This window comes from Pan paniscus, chromosome 13, assembly GCF_029289425.2.
Source record: "Pan paniscus chromosome 13, NHGRI_mPanPan1-v2.0_pri, whole genome shotgun sequence".
NCBI classification, from domain to species: Eukaryota; Metazoa; Chordata; class Mammalia; order Primates; family Hominidae; genus Pan; species Pan paniscus.
The window spans coordinates 104,223,219-104,235,742 of NC_073262.2; the positions used below are offsets into that span (position 1 = coordinate 104,223,219).

The following is a 12,524-nucleotide window of genomic DNA, read 5'->3' on the forward strand; positions in this document are numbered from 1 at the left end:
AAACAGATAAAGTCTGAAAAATAATATGGAGCATAGAAGAGAAAAGGCTTTAGGATTTCCCTAAAATTCAACTAATGTAATAAATAATTGGACAAATCAATGAATCCTGCAGCTGTATGGAATAATGTCATTCTTTTTTTTTTTTTTTGAGACAGAGTCCAGCTTTGTTGCCCAGGCTGGAGTGCGATGGCATGATCTCAACTCACTGCAACCTCCACCTCCTGGGTTCAAGGGATTCTCCTGCCTCAGCCTCCTGAGTAGCTGGGATTACTGGTGTGCACCACCATGCCTGGCTAATTTTTGTATTTTTAGTAGAGAGTGTTTCACCATGTTGGTCAGGCTGGTCTCAAACTGCTGACATCAAGTAATCTGCCCACTTCAGCCTCCCAAAGTGCTGGGATTGCAGGTGTGAGTCACTGCGCCCAGCCATTTTTAAAAAAGTTTTAAGATACATTTAAGATTCTAATAAGCCTAACTGTAAACAGAAACATAGTAAGTGCCGGTGTGTGAGGCAGTTTAATGAAGTGTGGTCTGAAACCAGACTGCCCACATTCCCAGCTCAACCACTTACCACTTACCAGCTCTATGACCTTAAGAAAGGTCCTTAACCACAGAGTGCCTCAGTTTCTTCATCCGTAAAATAAGGATGATAGTGTGTGTGTGTGTGTGTGTGTGTGTGTGTGTGTGTGTGTGTGTGTGTGTGGGTTGTAATAAAGACTGACTAAGTTAATCCTTAAAAAAATAATTAGAGACAAAGGGGAATACAGGATAGAAGAAAAGGAATGGGAAAGGAGATGGGAAAAACTCTAAGGTGGAAGACAGTAGATGGGAAGAGAAGAGCAAGATAGAGATAAATACATGCAGAATGAATACTGGAAACCACAGACAGTAACATCTCAGGAAAGAAATCTACTAAGATTATGCATTTCACAGTAAAATTGTTTCTTTTTTTAAAACACCACTATAGCCCATGGTATAGAAATAGAATACTGTAAGATACCAAATAAAAAGGCACTTACTGCTTTTGTTTCTTTTCTACTCATTTTTATAAAAAGACAGAATTAGGGTAGAATATTTGGAACTATAAGGAGCCGTTCTAATATCTAGAAGAGATATTAACATTACCTGTACAGAAAAATACTTCACTTCATCGAACTTAATTACAGTGTTCTTCTCATCGTTTTTGGATAGCAAGCTACACATTTTTGTACATTTCACAGCTTTGTTTATAGAGATGCGAATGAATAAATTAGCATAATGTTGTAAACTGACTGAAAATAGAATGATATTGAGGAAATACATTTTGTTGTAATTGAACAATAATACATTATAAAATTAATACATTAAACGATTCAGACCAAAACCTAAGAATCAATCATGTAGCATTAAACAATAGAAAAAAAGTATTCTAAAATAGTATTTTTGCCCATCACTGGTGGACACAATATAAGTAAAAGAAGGTTGATTCTTCCTTACATCCCTTATATTTTTAACCTCACATTTCCAACAAAATTCCTTTGCAAGTTTTGCTATGTATTAATTTCAAGGTGACTAAGTATATGCAATATATAGTTGAAATTTTTCCTAAGGATAATTATGTAGAAATTCAAAATATTTAAAAATATATCAGATTAACCTATTTTTAATTTTGAGACAAAAAGTGTTCTACTCTAATTCACTTAAGAATATAGTTCATTTATACTATATTGGTCTGTATTGTATCTTTCATAGAATGCTACAGAGTAAAACAATTTTGTTTCAAGATTTAACTATCTTCAAAAATCTCATTATACAGAATTATTTTCCAAAATTCTCTTTATATAAAAAAGAAACATCAAATCTCCATAATGAGGCTGGTTTTATGCTGTGATAAATCTAAAAATAAGCACTCAGCTTATTTAAAAGCACCAATATAAATTAAATCCTTTTAAAAATGTTTAAAGGAAGCACACATTACTTACAAATAAATTAGCATTATCATACAAGAAGATATATATTTTTCCTTTCATTTATATGGTGATTGAGGTGATTACAGATGGCTGAAAAGCTTTTGTTACTCTCACATCAAAAAGTCCACTTTATTTCCCCTGCCACTAAATCTGGGCTGGCTCTATGATTACATTAACCAATAAAATGTAATGGAATGTGACTAGGGTTGGGACTAGTAAGCCAAAAAGGCACTCAACTAGAGCACAAAATTTAAGGGGACACCAACAACTAGTAATCAAGATAAATAATATATTACTGTGATATATTTTTAAATTAAAATTAATAAAGGGGGATAAAACATGATAGGACTTAGGGAAAGAGAGAGAGATCCAACCATTTCAGCATCCCTGCTAAGTCTAGCCTTCCATGCATCCCCACTAAAGCAACTAGACATGTAAATGGGCCACTTCAGATATTCTAGCCCTTTTGAACTGTCAGACAACTATAGCCCAAGCTTTTATATCATGAAGCAGAAGAAGCAAATAGTGAATGAACAGTAGTGACTGATGATAAAATGGTCAATGTGTTAAGCCACTAAGTTTTGGAATGGTTTATAATGCAGCAATGGATAACTGAAACAGTGAGATATAATTACTATGATTCTTAAATCAAAAGAAAGGATACTCTTAGGCATAAAATGTCTGCAGTTCTTTATATGAATGCCCAGGCAGCCAACCTACAACAATCAAAACAAAAACACAGACAGTGAATGCATTTAAAAAGTTAACTGTTCTTTCACTTTACACTGAGCTCTATTTTTAAAAAGTAAAACTCCACGTTGTTGGTTTTTCTCATTTGAAATATTGTTTCTCATGAAAAATATCTAGTTAATAGAAATCATTGGAAAGCAGAAATACAGAAGAAAAATGCGCAGGCCACATTCAAAGTAAACCTAAAATGAACAAGAATACAAAGCCAAAGAATAATTCATTATTAACATAAATCTGATCATCACTCTTTAAATTGTTTTTATTTGATATTTGGTGAGAACTGATAAAATATAGCACCCTGCATATAAAATTAAGAAATGTGCCTTATTTCAGACAAACTCTTTTATCCAGTATCCTAAGACCACTTAATTCATTCAGCAATGATTCATTGGCTATAACATGCCAAGGACTGTAAAATATTCATGCTCTTGCACCAAGTTTTTCTAAATGTTAAAGAAAATTGCATCATGTGCTTAACCAAAAAATCAAATACAAAATAAATGCAGGAACATCTGAATCCTAATATGAGAATTAGCCAAATATATTTAGCCATGTTTAGTATTTAAAACCAAGTAAAAATAACAGAAATATTATATTAAACATTGTATATGATAGGAGGTAGAGGGACAAGAAAAATTCTTATTTCATACCCAGTTACCACTCTAATAGTGTTCAGAAAATAAAAATAACTGTAAATGAATGTCATAATATTTGACAGTTCTATATGCATGTAGATTCTCATGTCTTGTTCTGTACTTTGAAAACAGAATAACAGATTTTTCTGGTTCTCAGCCTAGATACTGGGTCCTCCTTCTGTGTGGTGTGTGTGTGTATGTGTGTGTGTGTGTGTGTGTGTGTGTGAAAGAGAGAGGGGGGTGTTTGCTTTTGTTTCTAGGAGGTTTTTTGGATCGGGGAGGGGCGCAGGATCAATTTTCAGACTTTAGCATGATCTAGCAATAAATATAATCACTTTAAGAGCTCAGTAAAATTACTGATTCCCAGGCTCCTCTCCTAGAGATTCTAAGTTAGCAGATCTTAGGTGGAGCCTCAAGTTAATGTTTTATAAAAAGCATCTGAGGTAATTCCGATATAACTAGATTTGGGAATCCCTAATATAGAAGATATTATTTCTGTGAATCAGGATGTTTTCCATAATTTCAGTGATTATTACAATGTTTTTCTGACTCATAAAAATGAAAAATTCATAAATACGCCATCAGAGAGAACCATTTTCTGCATATACTGTTTGATTATCAAATAATAAATAACTTATACAGGTTTTTGAGGGTTACTCATACATACCACATCCCCAAATGGCACCAAATTTGGTGTCTCCTGTGTTATTTCCAGTTCTTCACTATCAGACTCTTTAAGAGTTTTTCTCAGCATCTACAATGTAAATAAATTAAGATTTGGGAAGAGAAAGACAAACATAACTAGGTGAAACATCAATTCAATAATTATTGTATGAATCTCTAGTAAGTATCAGGTCTCCTCAGTTGTGGGGTATTAATATGATTAAGAAACTCATCCCTATCCTCAATAAGAAGTTAGTAGAGAAACAAAAATGTACACAAATATAAAATTAAGAGAATCATGAAAGAAGAGAAAAGTACATAGTTCTTCAGTTTGTTAAGAGATTGAATATTTAGTAGGATATCTTGAAAAGCTTATAAAGAGAATTCCAGTTGGCCCTAGTATAGGAGATACTTTGAGTCTGAATCTCTACTCAATCAAATATATATATACATACATACACACACACATACACACACATATATATGCACACATGCACACACATATACACACATATACATGCACATGCACACACACACTATAGGGACAGAAAGCAAGGAAAGAGAAATCTTAAGAGATGCTGGAAAAGAACAGAGAGGAGTAGGGAACACAAAAAGAAGCACAGACAAAATCATCCTGAGAAAGAGAAAGTTCAACACTGAGCACAAAAATTCTGACCACAGGTCTAGGAGTTGGTAGTTCACAGCAATGGCCATAGAGAAGGGACCTGAAAGAGAAGGACCAGAAGTAGCTCATCATGATGCGCACTGCTTCTGGGGTAAGGCATCAGAGAACAAGAGGTATCCCTGCATACATGGCAGGGAAGAGAAAGAAGGATATAAGAGGGGAAAATTAAGCATACCAGAAAAACCGAAGAGAACAACAGGTTATGCCCCTCCTTTCCCCTTACCTCCCATCAATTACTTCATCCATTTAAAAAAAACTGCTTCAATACACTGAAAGAAGAGAGTACACTTAAACTACGGCAAAGAAATGACCATGGCCAAGAAATACGGAAAATCCGACCAACTCCATTAAAAGCTATTATGGGGAGAAATCTTCAGATGACAAAAATTCTTCCTCCCAAATAACCACAAAACAGAAGTAAATTATAACATAAGATTTCAAACTGAATTAAGTATCTTCAAACAAGCATTTGGAGATGTTTTTAAGCCTACAATTAACAATTCATTCATTTATTCAACAATTAAAACAGAAGTTGACCAAAGAGAAGAAACAAAAAATGAAATGAGTGTTGATCAATTCAGAAAAGAAATTTTTAAAAAAGACAAACCATCCCAGAAATAAATGCTAAATTATAAAGTGCCCAAAGGTAGCGTCGATTCAAAAAAACTTTATAAGGGGCATTGAAGAAGATAAGAACCAGTGAAGAGAATGATAATGAGATAGAGAAAGAAGCATAAAGGGTCAGAGAAAAGTGGTTGAATTGGAAGGCAGGTAAATGAAAAATCCTCGAAGTAAAACAAAACAATGGAGGAAAAACGAATGTTTAAAGTTATAATCCAAGAAAAATTTAAGTATTAAGAGAAAAATCTGTATGTGGATAGGACTCACCATGTGTCTAGAAAAACTGGCTCATAATGATCAACTCCAAGATATGTCCTAGTAAAATTATTAGGCTTTATAAAGACATCTTGCCTACAGGCAAATGACCAAATTATCTATGAAGATAAGAAATAAGACTGGCATCATATTTCTCAAGGGCAACATACAAAGCAATGCAACTGCAGAGCTGTATTTTTATAAAGTTCAAGGCAAGGAAGGTCAAGCCAAGGATTTTTATCCAACCAAGTCTATTGTTATCCAACAAAGTAACAGCATTCATGTATCAAGGCTATTTTAAAAAATACATGAAACAGGCATTCCAGATAACACTTTACTCTTGAGCCCCTCCCAAGAAACCTACTAAAAGATGAGCTTCAACCAAACCAAAAGATAGTGGGGAAAACTTCAGGATAAGACTTATGGAGAGGACAGGCACGGTGGGTCACACCTGTAATCCCAACACTTTGGGAGGCCGAGGTGGGTGTATCACTTGAGGCCAGGAGTTTGAGACCAGCTTGGCCAACATGGCGAAAACCCACCTCTACTAAAAATACAAAAATTAGCTGGGCGTGGTGGTGCACACCTGTAATTCCAGCTACTTGGGAGACTGAGGCAGGAGAATCCCTTCAACCTGGAAGATGGAGATTGCAGTGAGCCAAGATCGCGCCACTGCACTCCAGCTTGGGCAATAGAGTAAGACTCTGTCTCAAAAAAAAAAAAAAAAAAGACTTACAGAGAGCAGTTAATATATTTAACTGCAGAGTTAAGATTAAAGTAAAGATTCAAATGTTACTACTACAGAAACCACCAAACAACTATAATAAATAATAAGGGAGAAAGAAAGGAACAAAGTACACATAAAACAAGAAATTAACTAATAAAATGATGAGAATAAGCCCCCACCTATCAATAATAACCTTGAATGTGAATGAATTAAGCTCTCCACTTCAAAGATATACACTGGCTAAATGGATCAAAAAAACATGACCCGATCTTTCGGATTTGGGTAAAAGAAGCCAGACCTACTGAGTTTACATTTTGCTTCTGCCCTCTCTGGCTGTGTTACCCTGGGCAAGTTACTTAACCTCTCTAACCCACAGATGCTGCATGCAATTTGCTGAATCATAACAGAACCTATTTTATGGGGCTCTTGTGAGACTTAAGGAAATTAATATAAATAGGTCAGACATGGTGGCTGACACCTGTAATCACAGCAATTTGGGAGGTCAAAGCAGGAGGACTGCTTGAGCCTAGGAGTTCGAGACCAGCCTGGGAAACCTAGTGATACCGGCCCCCATCTCTACAAAAGATAAAAGTAAATTAGCCTGGTGTGATGGCACATGCCTGTGGGCTGAGGTGGGATCATTGCTTGAGCCCAGGAGTTCAAGGCTGTAGTGAGCTATGATTTTGCCACAGCACTCCAGCCTGGGGGACACACACACACACACGACTCTGTCCACACACACACAAAATTAATATAAAGAAAGCAACTAATATACAGTACCTGGTATATGGTAATCAATACTTAAGAGTTTACTCTAGTTAAAAACCGAATTGCCTTTCCCAAAAATGCATACGTTGCAATCCTCACTCCTTGTGCCTCAGAATGTCATTGTATTTGGAGATAGGATTTTTAAAGAGGTAATTAGATTAAAATGAGGTCATCAGGGTGGACCCTAATCCCATATGCTGAGAAGAGAGGTCTCAGAAGAAACCAACTCTACCACCTTAATTTTGGACTTCCAAGCCCCAAAACTGTGAGAAAATAAATGTCTGAGGTTTAAAATACCCAGTCTGTGGAGCTTTGTCATGCAGCTCTAGCAACAAATGCTGCTTGCATTATGGGACAGCAATGCTAGATTTTACATATGGTAAGCATTCCTTCTATAAGCACTTATTAGCACCTACTACCTGCTGGCTGAGCTGGGACTCATATAGGGTAATTGCCTCCAGCATAATTTTTTTGGGTCATGGGGCAGACAGGGTCGTGCTCTGTCACCCAGGATGGAATGCAGTGGTACAATCATAGCTCGTTGTAGCCTCAAACTCCTGGGCTCAAGCGATCCTCTCACCTTGGCCTCTCAAAGTACTAGGATTAGAGGCATGAGCCATCATACCCAGCCTCAGGCACAAAACTTAATTGAATGCCAAAAAACTCAGTCACCATGATAATAATGTGTATACACTTTTTAAAAAAATTTTGGTAGAGGGGAAGGGGCATGGAGCTCTCATGCTTTCTCTGGGCATGTGACCCTCGAGGAATATTTTAATGCATGTTTTTAAAAAAATCAAAATGCTTTCCCCACTTCTCACTACTGCACTTCACCAATATTACAAAGAAAATAGGCTGGACACAGTGGCTTATGCCTATAATCCCAGCACTTTGGGAGGCCAAGGTGGGCAGATCATTTGAGCCCAGGAGTTCCAGACCAGCCTGGGCTACGTGGCAAAACCACGTCTCTACAAAATATATAAAAATTAGCCAGGCATGGTGGCGAGTTCCTAAAGTCCTAGCTACTCAGGAGGCTGAGTTGGGAGGATCACCTGAGCCCAGGAGGTTGAGGCTACAGTGAACGGTGATTATGCCACTACACTCCAGCCTCTGTGACAGAGTAAGATCCTGTCTCAAAAAAAAAAAAAAAAGAAAGAAAGAAACAAAGAAAGAAAGAAAAGAGAAAGAAAGAAAAATGCAAAAAAGTTGATTAAAAAAAAAAACATGACCCAACTATATGCTGCCTATAAGAAACTCATCTCATCTGTAAAGGCACATATAGAATGAAAGTAAAGGGATAGAAAAAAATATTCCAAGAATAGCTATGCCAGGAGCAGAAGTAGCTATGGTTATATCAGATAAAATAGACTTAAAGTAAAAAACAGTAAAGAGACAATTTAAAAAAAGGTCATTAGGTCATTATATAATGATAAATGTGTCAATTCAGCAAGAGGATATAACAATTCTAAATATATTATGTACCCAACACCAGAGTACTCAGATATATAAATAGTATTACATCCAAAGGGAAGGATAGACTCCAATACAATAATATCTGGGGACTTTAACACACTACTCTCAGCATTAGACGGATCATCTAGACAGAAAACTAACAGAGAAACATGGGATTTAAATTACACATTAAACCAAATAGACCTAACAGACATTTACAGAATATTTCATCCAACAGCTACTGAATACATACTCTTCTCATCACCACATGGAAAATTCTCCATGACAGACTATATCTTAGGACACAAAACAAGTCTTACCAAATTTTAAAACATTAAAATCATATCAAGTATCTTCTGAGACCACAATGGAATAAAACTAGAAATCAGTAACAAGGGGAACTTTGGAAACTGTACAAACACAGGTAAATTAACAACATGCTCTTCAATGATCATTGGGTCAAGGAAGAAATTAAACAGAAAATTAAAAAATTTCTTGAAACTCATACAAATTGAAACACAACATACCAAAACTATGGGATACAGCAAAAGCAGTGCTAAGAGGGAAGATTATAGCAGTAAGCACCTATATCAAAGAAGTAGAAAGGTTTCAAATAAACAATATAACAATACACATCAAGAAAGAAGAAAAGCAAGAATAAACCAAACCTAAAATTAGTGGAAGAAAAGAAATAACAAAGATCAGAGCAGAAGTAATTGAAATAGAACCTTTAAAAAGTACAAAGAATCAGCAAAACAAAAATTTGGCTTTTGACCTTACTAAAGTAACCAAGAAAAAGAGAACCTCAAATAAACAAACTCAGAAATGAAAAAGGAAATATAACTTATGTCACAGACATACAAAAGATTACCAGAGACTATTAGAAACAACTATACACTAACAAATTGGAAAACTCAGAAGAAATGGATAAATTCCTAGACAAATACAAGTGACCAATATTGACTTAGGAAGAAATAGAAAGCCTGAACAGACCAATAACAAGTAATGAGATTGAAGCAGTAATAAGATGTCTCTCAGCTAGGCACGGTGGCTCATGCCTGTAATCCCAGCACTTCGGGAGGCTGAGGCAGGCAGATCATGAGGTCAGGAGATCGAGACCATCCTAGCTAACACAGTGAAACCCGGTCTCTACTAAAATATATGAAAAAAAATTAGCCGGGCGTGGTGGCGGGCGCCTGTAGTCTCAGCTACTCAGGAGGCTGAGGCAGGAGAATGGCGTGAACCTGGGAGGCAGAGCTTGCAGTGAGCCGAGATCACGCCACTGCACTCCAGCCTGGGTGACAGTGCGAGACTCCGTCTCAAAAAAAAAAAAAAATGTCTCTCAACAAAGAAAAGTCACAGACCACATGACTTCACTGCTGAATTCTACCAAACTCTCGAAGAAGAAGTAACATGAATTCTCCTCAAACTATTTCAAAAAATGAAGAAGACAGAATTCTCCCTGACACATTCTTTGAGGCCAGTATTACCCTGATGCAAAAACCAGACAAGGATACAACAACAAAAAAGAAATCTATAGGTCAATATCCCTAATGAACATAGACGCAAAAATCTTCAACAAAATACTAGCAAACTGAATGAAACCGCATATCAAAAAGATAATATATATATATACCATGATCATATGGGGTTTATCCCAGTGAATGCAAGGATGGTTCAACACATGCAAATCAATAAACATCAAACATCACATCAACAGAATTAAGGGCAAAAACCAAATGATCATCTCAATAGACACAGAAAGCATTTGATAAAATTCAATATCCCTTCATGATAAAAAAAAATTCAACAAACTGGCATAGAAGGAATGTACTTCAACATAATAAAGCCCATATATAACAAATGCCTGGCTAACATCATACTGAATGGGGAAGAGCTAAAAGCCTTTCCTCTAAGAACTAGAATAAGACAAGAATGCCCACTTTCACCAGAGTGAAAGTCCCAGCCAGAGTAATCAGGCGAGAGAAAAAAATTAAAGGCATCCAAATTGGAAAAGGGAAAGTCAAATTGTCCCTATTTGCTAATGATATGATCTTTTATCTAGAAAAACCTATAGATTCCTACAAAAAACTCCTCTATCTGATAAATAAATTCAGTAAAGTTACAGCATACAAAATCAACATAATGTTATGAAACTAGAAATCAGTAACAGGAAATTTGGAAAATTCACAAAGAGTGGAAATTAACAACAGACTTCTGAATAACTAAGGGATCAAAGAAGAGATCAAATAGAAATCAAAAAATATTTTGAGACCAACAAAAATGGAAACACAATATACTCAAACTTATGGGACGCTGCGAAAGCAGTTATAAGAGGGAAGGTTAGAACAATAAATATCTACATCAAAAAAGAAGATCTCAAATAAACAACCTAACTTTACACTTTTAATAACTGTGTAGCAAAAACAAAGTAAGCCCAAAGTTAGCAGAAGAAAAAAATAATAAAGATTGGAGCAGAAATAAAATAGAGAACAGAAAAATCATTTTAAACATTAATGAAACTAAGGATTGCACAGCAAAAAGCACTATCGACAGTCAAAAAAAAAACAACTGTTGAATAATGAGAAAATATTTGTGAAACTTATCACAGATGAATGCTAGTATCCCTAACAATTAAAGGATTTTTGAAAATGTCCTAATATCTTCCAACAACTTTGAAAAGGTGAGATTCAATTTGATTCCCCTTTGCCATTTAGGTCTCCATGCTCTAGTGGTACTACTAAGTATAGTGGTAAACTCAAGAGTTTCAGGAGGCCAATAATTCACTTTGCAGACAGGACGCAGATTTGCTTCTGCAGATTCACTCTGTAATAACCTCAGGAATGAAAACAGGGGTAACTAAAGTTTCTGAAGTTTGGCCCTGTAACCAAATAAATAAAATCCCAGTGATGATGATGATGGTGACAGCAGCTAACTTTTGACTCTGTACTTTGTTCTTTGTACTGTGCTAAGCACTTTATATCATTATTTCCTTTTGTTCTCCTTTAAGTAAGGCAGGTAGCAATTGTCTTCATTGAACAGTGAATAAAACAAGACTCTAACAAGTTAAATAATTGCCCTAGGTCCCACAGGTCAACTCTTTCTCAGGTATTACCACCCTCTAATTTAGAGGGTTTCAAAAGGATTAAAGGGGGCCGGGCACGGTGGCTCACACCTGTAATCCCAGCACCTTGGGAGGCCAGGTGGGTGGATCACCTGAGGTCAGGAGTTCAAGTCCAGCATGATCAACATGGCAAAACCCCGTCTCTACTAAAAATACAAAAATTCACCTGGCGTGGTGGCGGGTGCCTGTAATCCCAGCTACTCAGGAGGTTGAGGCAGGAGAATCACTTGAACCCGGGAGGCGGAGGTTGCTGTGAGCTGAGATCATGCCACTGCACTCTAGCCTGGGGGAGGGCGACAGAATGAGACTCCGTCTTGGAAAAACAAAAAAAAACAAAAAAAGCCAAGATAGCCAAATAGGAACAGCTCCAGTCTGCAGTTCCCAGTGTGAGTGACACAGAAGACAGGTGATTTCTGCATTTCCAACTGAGGTACTGGGTTCATCTCACTGGGGCTTGTCAGACAGTGGGTGCAGCCCACGGAGCAGGGTGGGGCATCACCTCACCCAGGAAGCACAGAGGGTTGGGGAATTCCCTTTCCTAGCAAAGGGAAGCTGTGACAGACGGCACCTGGAAAATCGGGACACTCCCACCCTAATACTGCACTTTTCCAATGGCCTTAGCAAACGGCACACCAGGACATTATATCCCACGCCTGGCTTGGAAGGTCCCATGCCCACGGAGCTTTGCTCCCTGCTAGCACAGCAGTCTGAGATCCAACTGCAAGGCAGCAGGAAGGCTGGGGGAGGGGCATCCTCCATTGCTGAGGCTTGAGTAGGTAAACAAAGCAGCTGGGAAGCTCAAACTGGGTGGAGCCCACCTCAGCTCAAGGAGGCCTGCCTGCCTCTGTAGACTCCACCTCTGGGGGCAGGGCATAGCTGAACAAAAGGCAGCAGA

At 37.1% G+C, this 12,524-nt stretch overlaps 1 protein-coding gene across 7 annotated transcripts in view; it reads right to left on the reverse strand.

The window, feature by feature from the left end:
* C2CD6 (C2 calcium dependent domain containing 6) overlaps positions 1-12,524 on the reverse strand; it is a 137,867-nt gene that overhangs the window by 118,928 nt on the left and 6,415 nt on the right. For all 7 annotated transcript variants that reach the window (XM_055108962.1, XM_034954805.2, XM_003820750.3 and 4 more), the window contains exons 2-4: positions 4,002-4,088; positions 2,614-2,665; positions 1,126-1,271 (exon numbers count right to left, since the gene is read on the reverse strand). In XM_055108962.1, the coding sequence (XP_054964937.1) occupies positions 1,126-1,271; positions 2,614-2,665; positions 4,002-4,088 (285 nt within the window). The remainder of the gene's footprint in view (positions 1-1,125; positions 1,272-2,613; positions 2,666-4,001; positions 4,089-12,524) is intronic.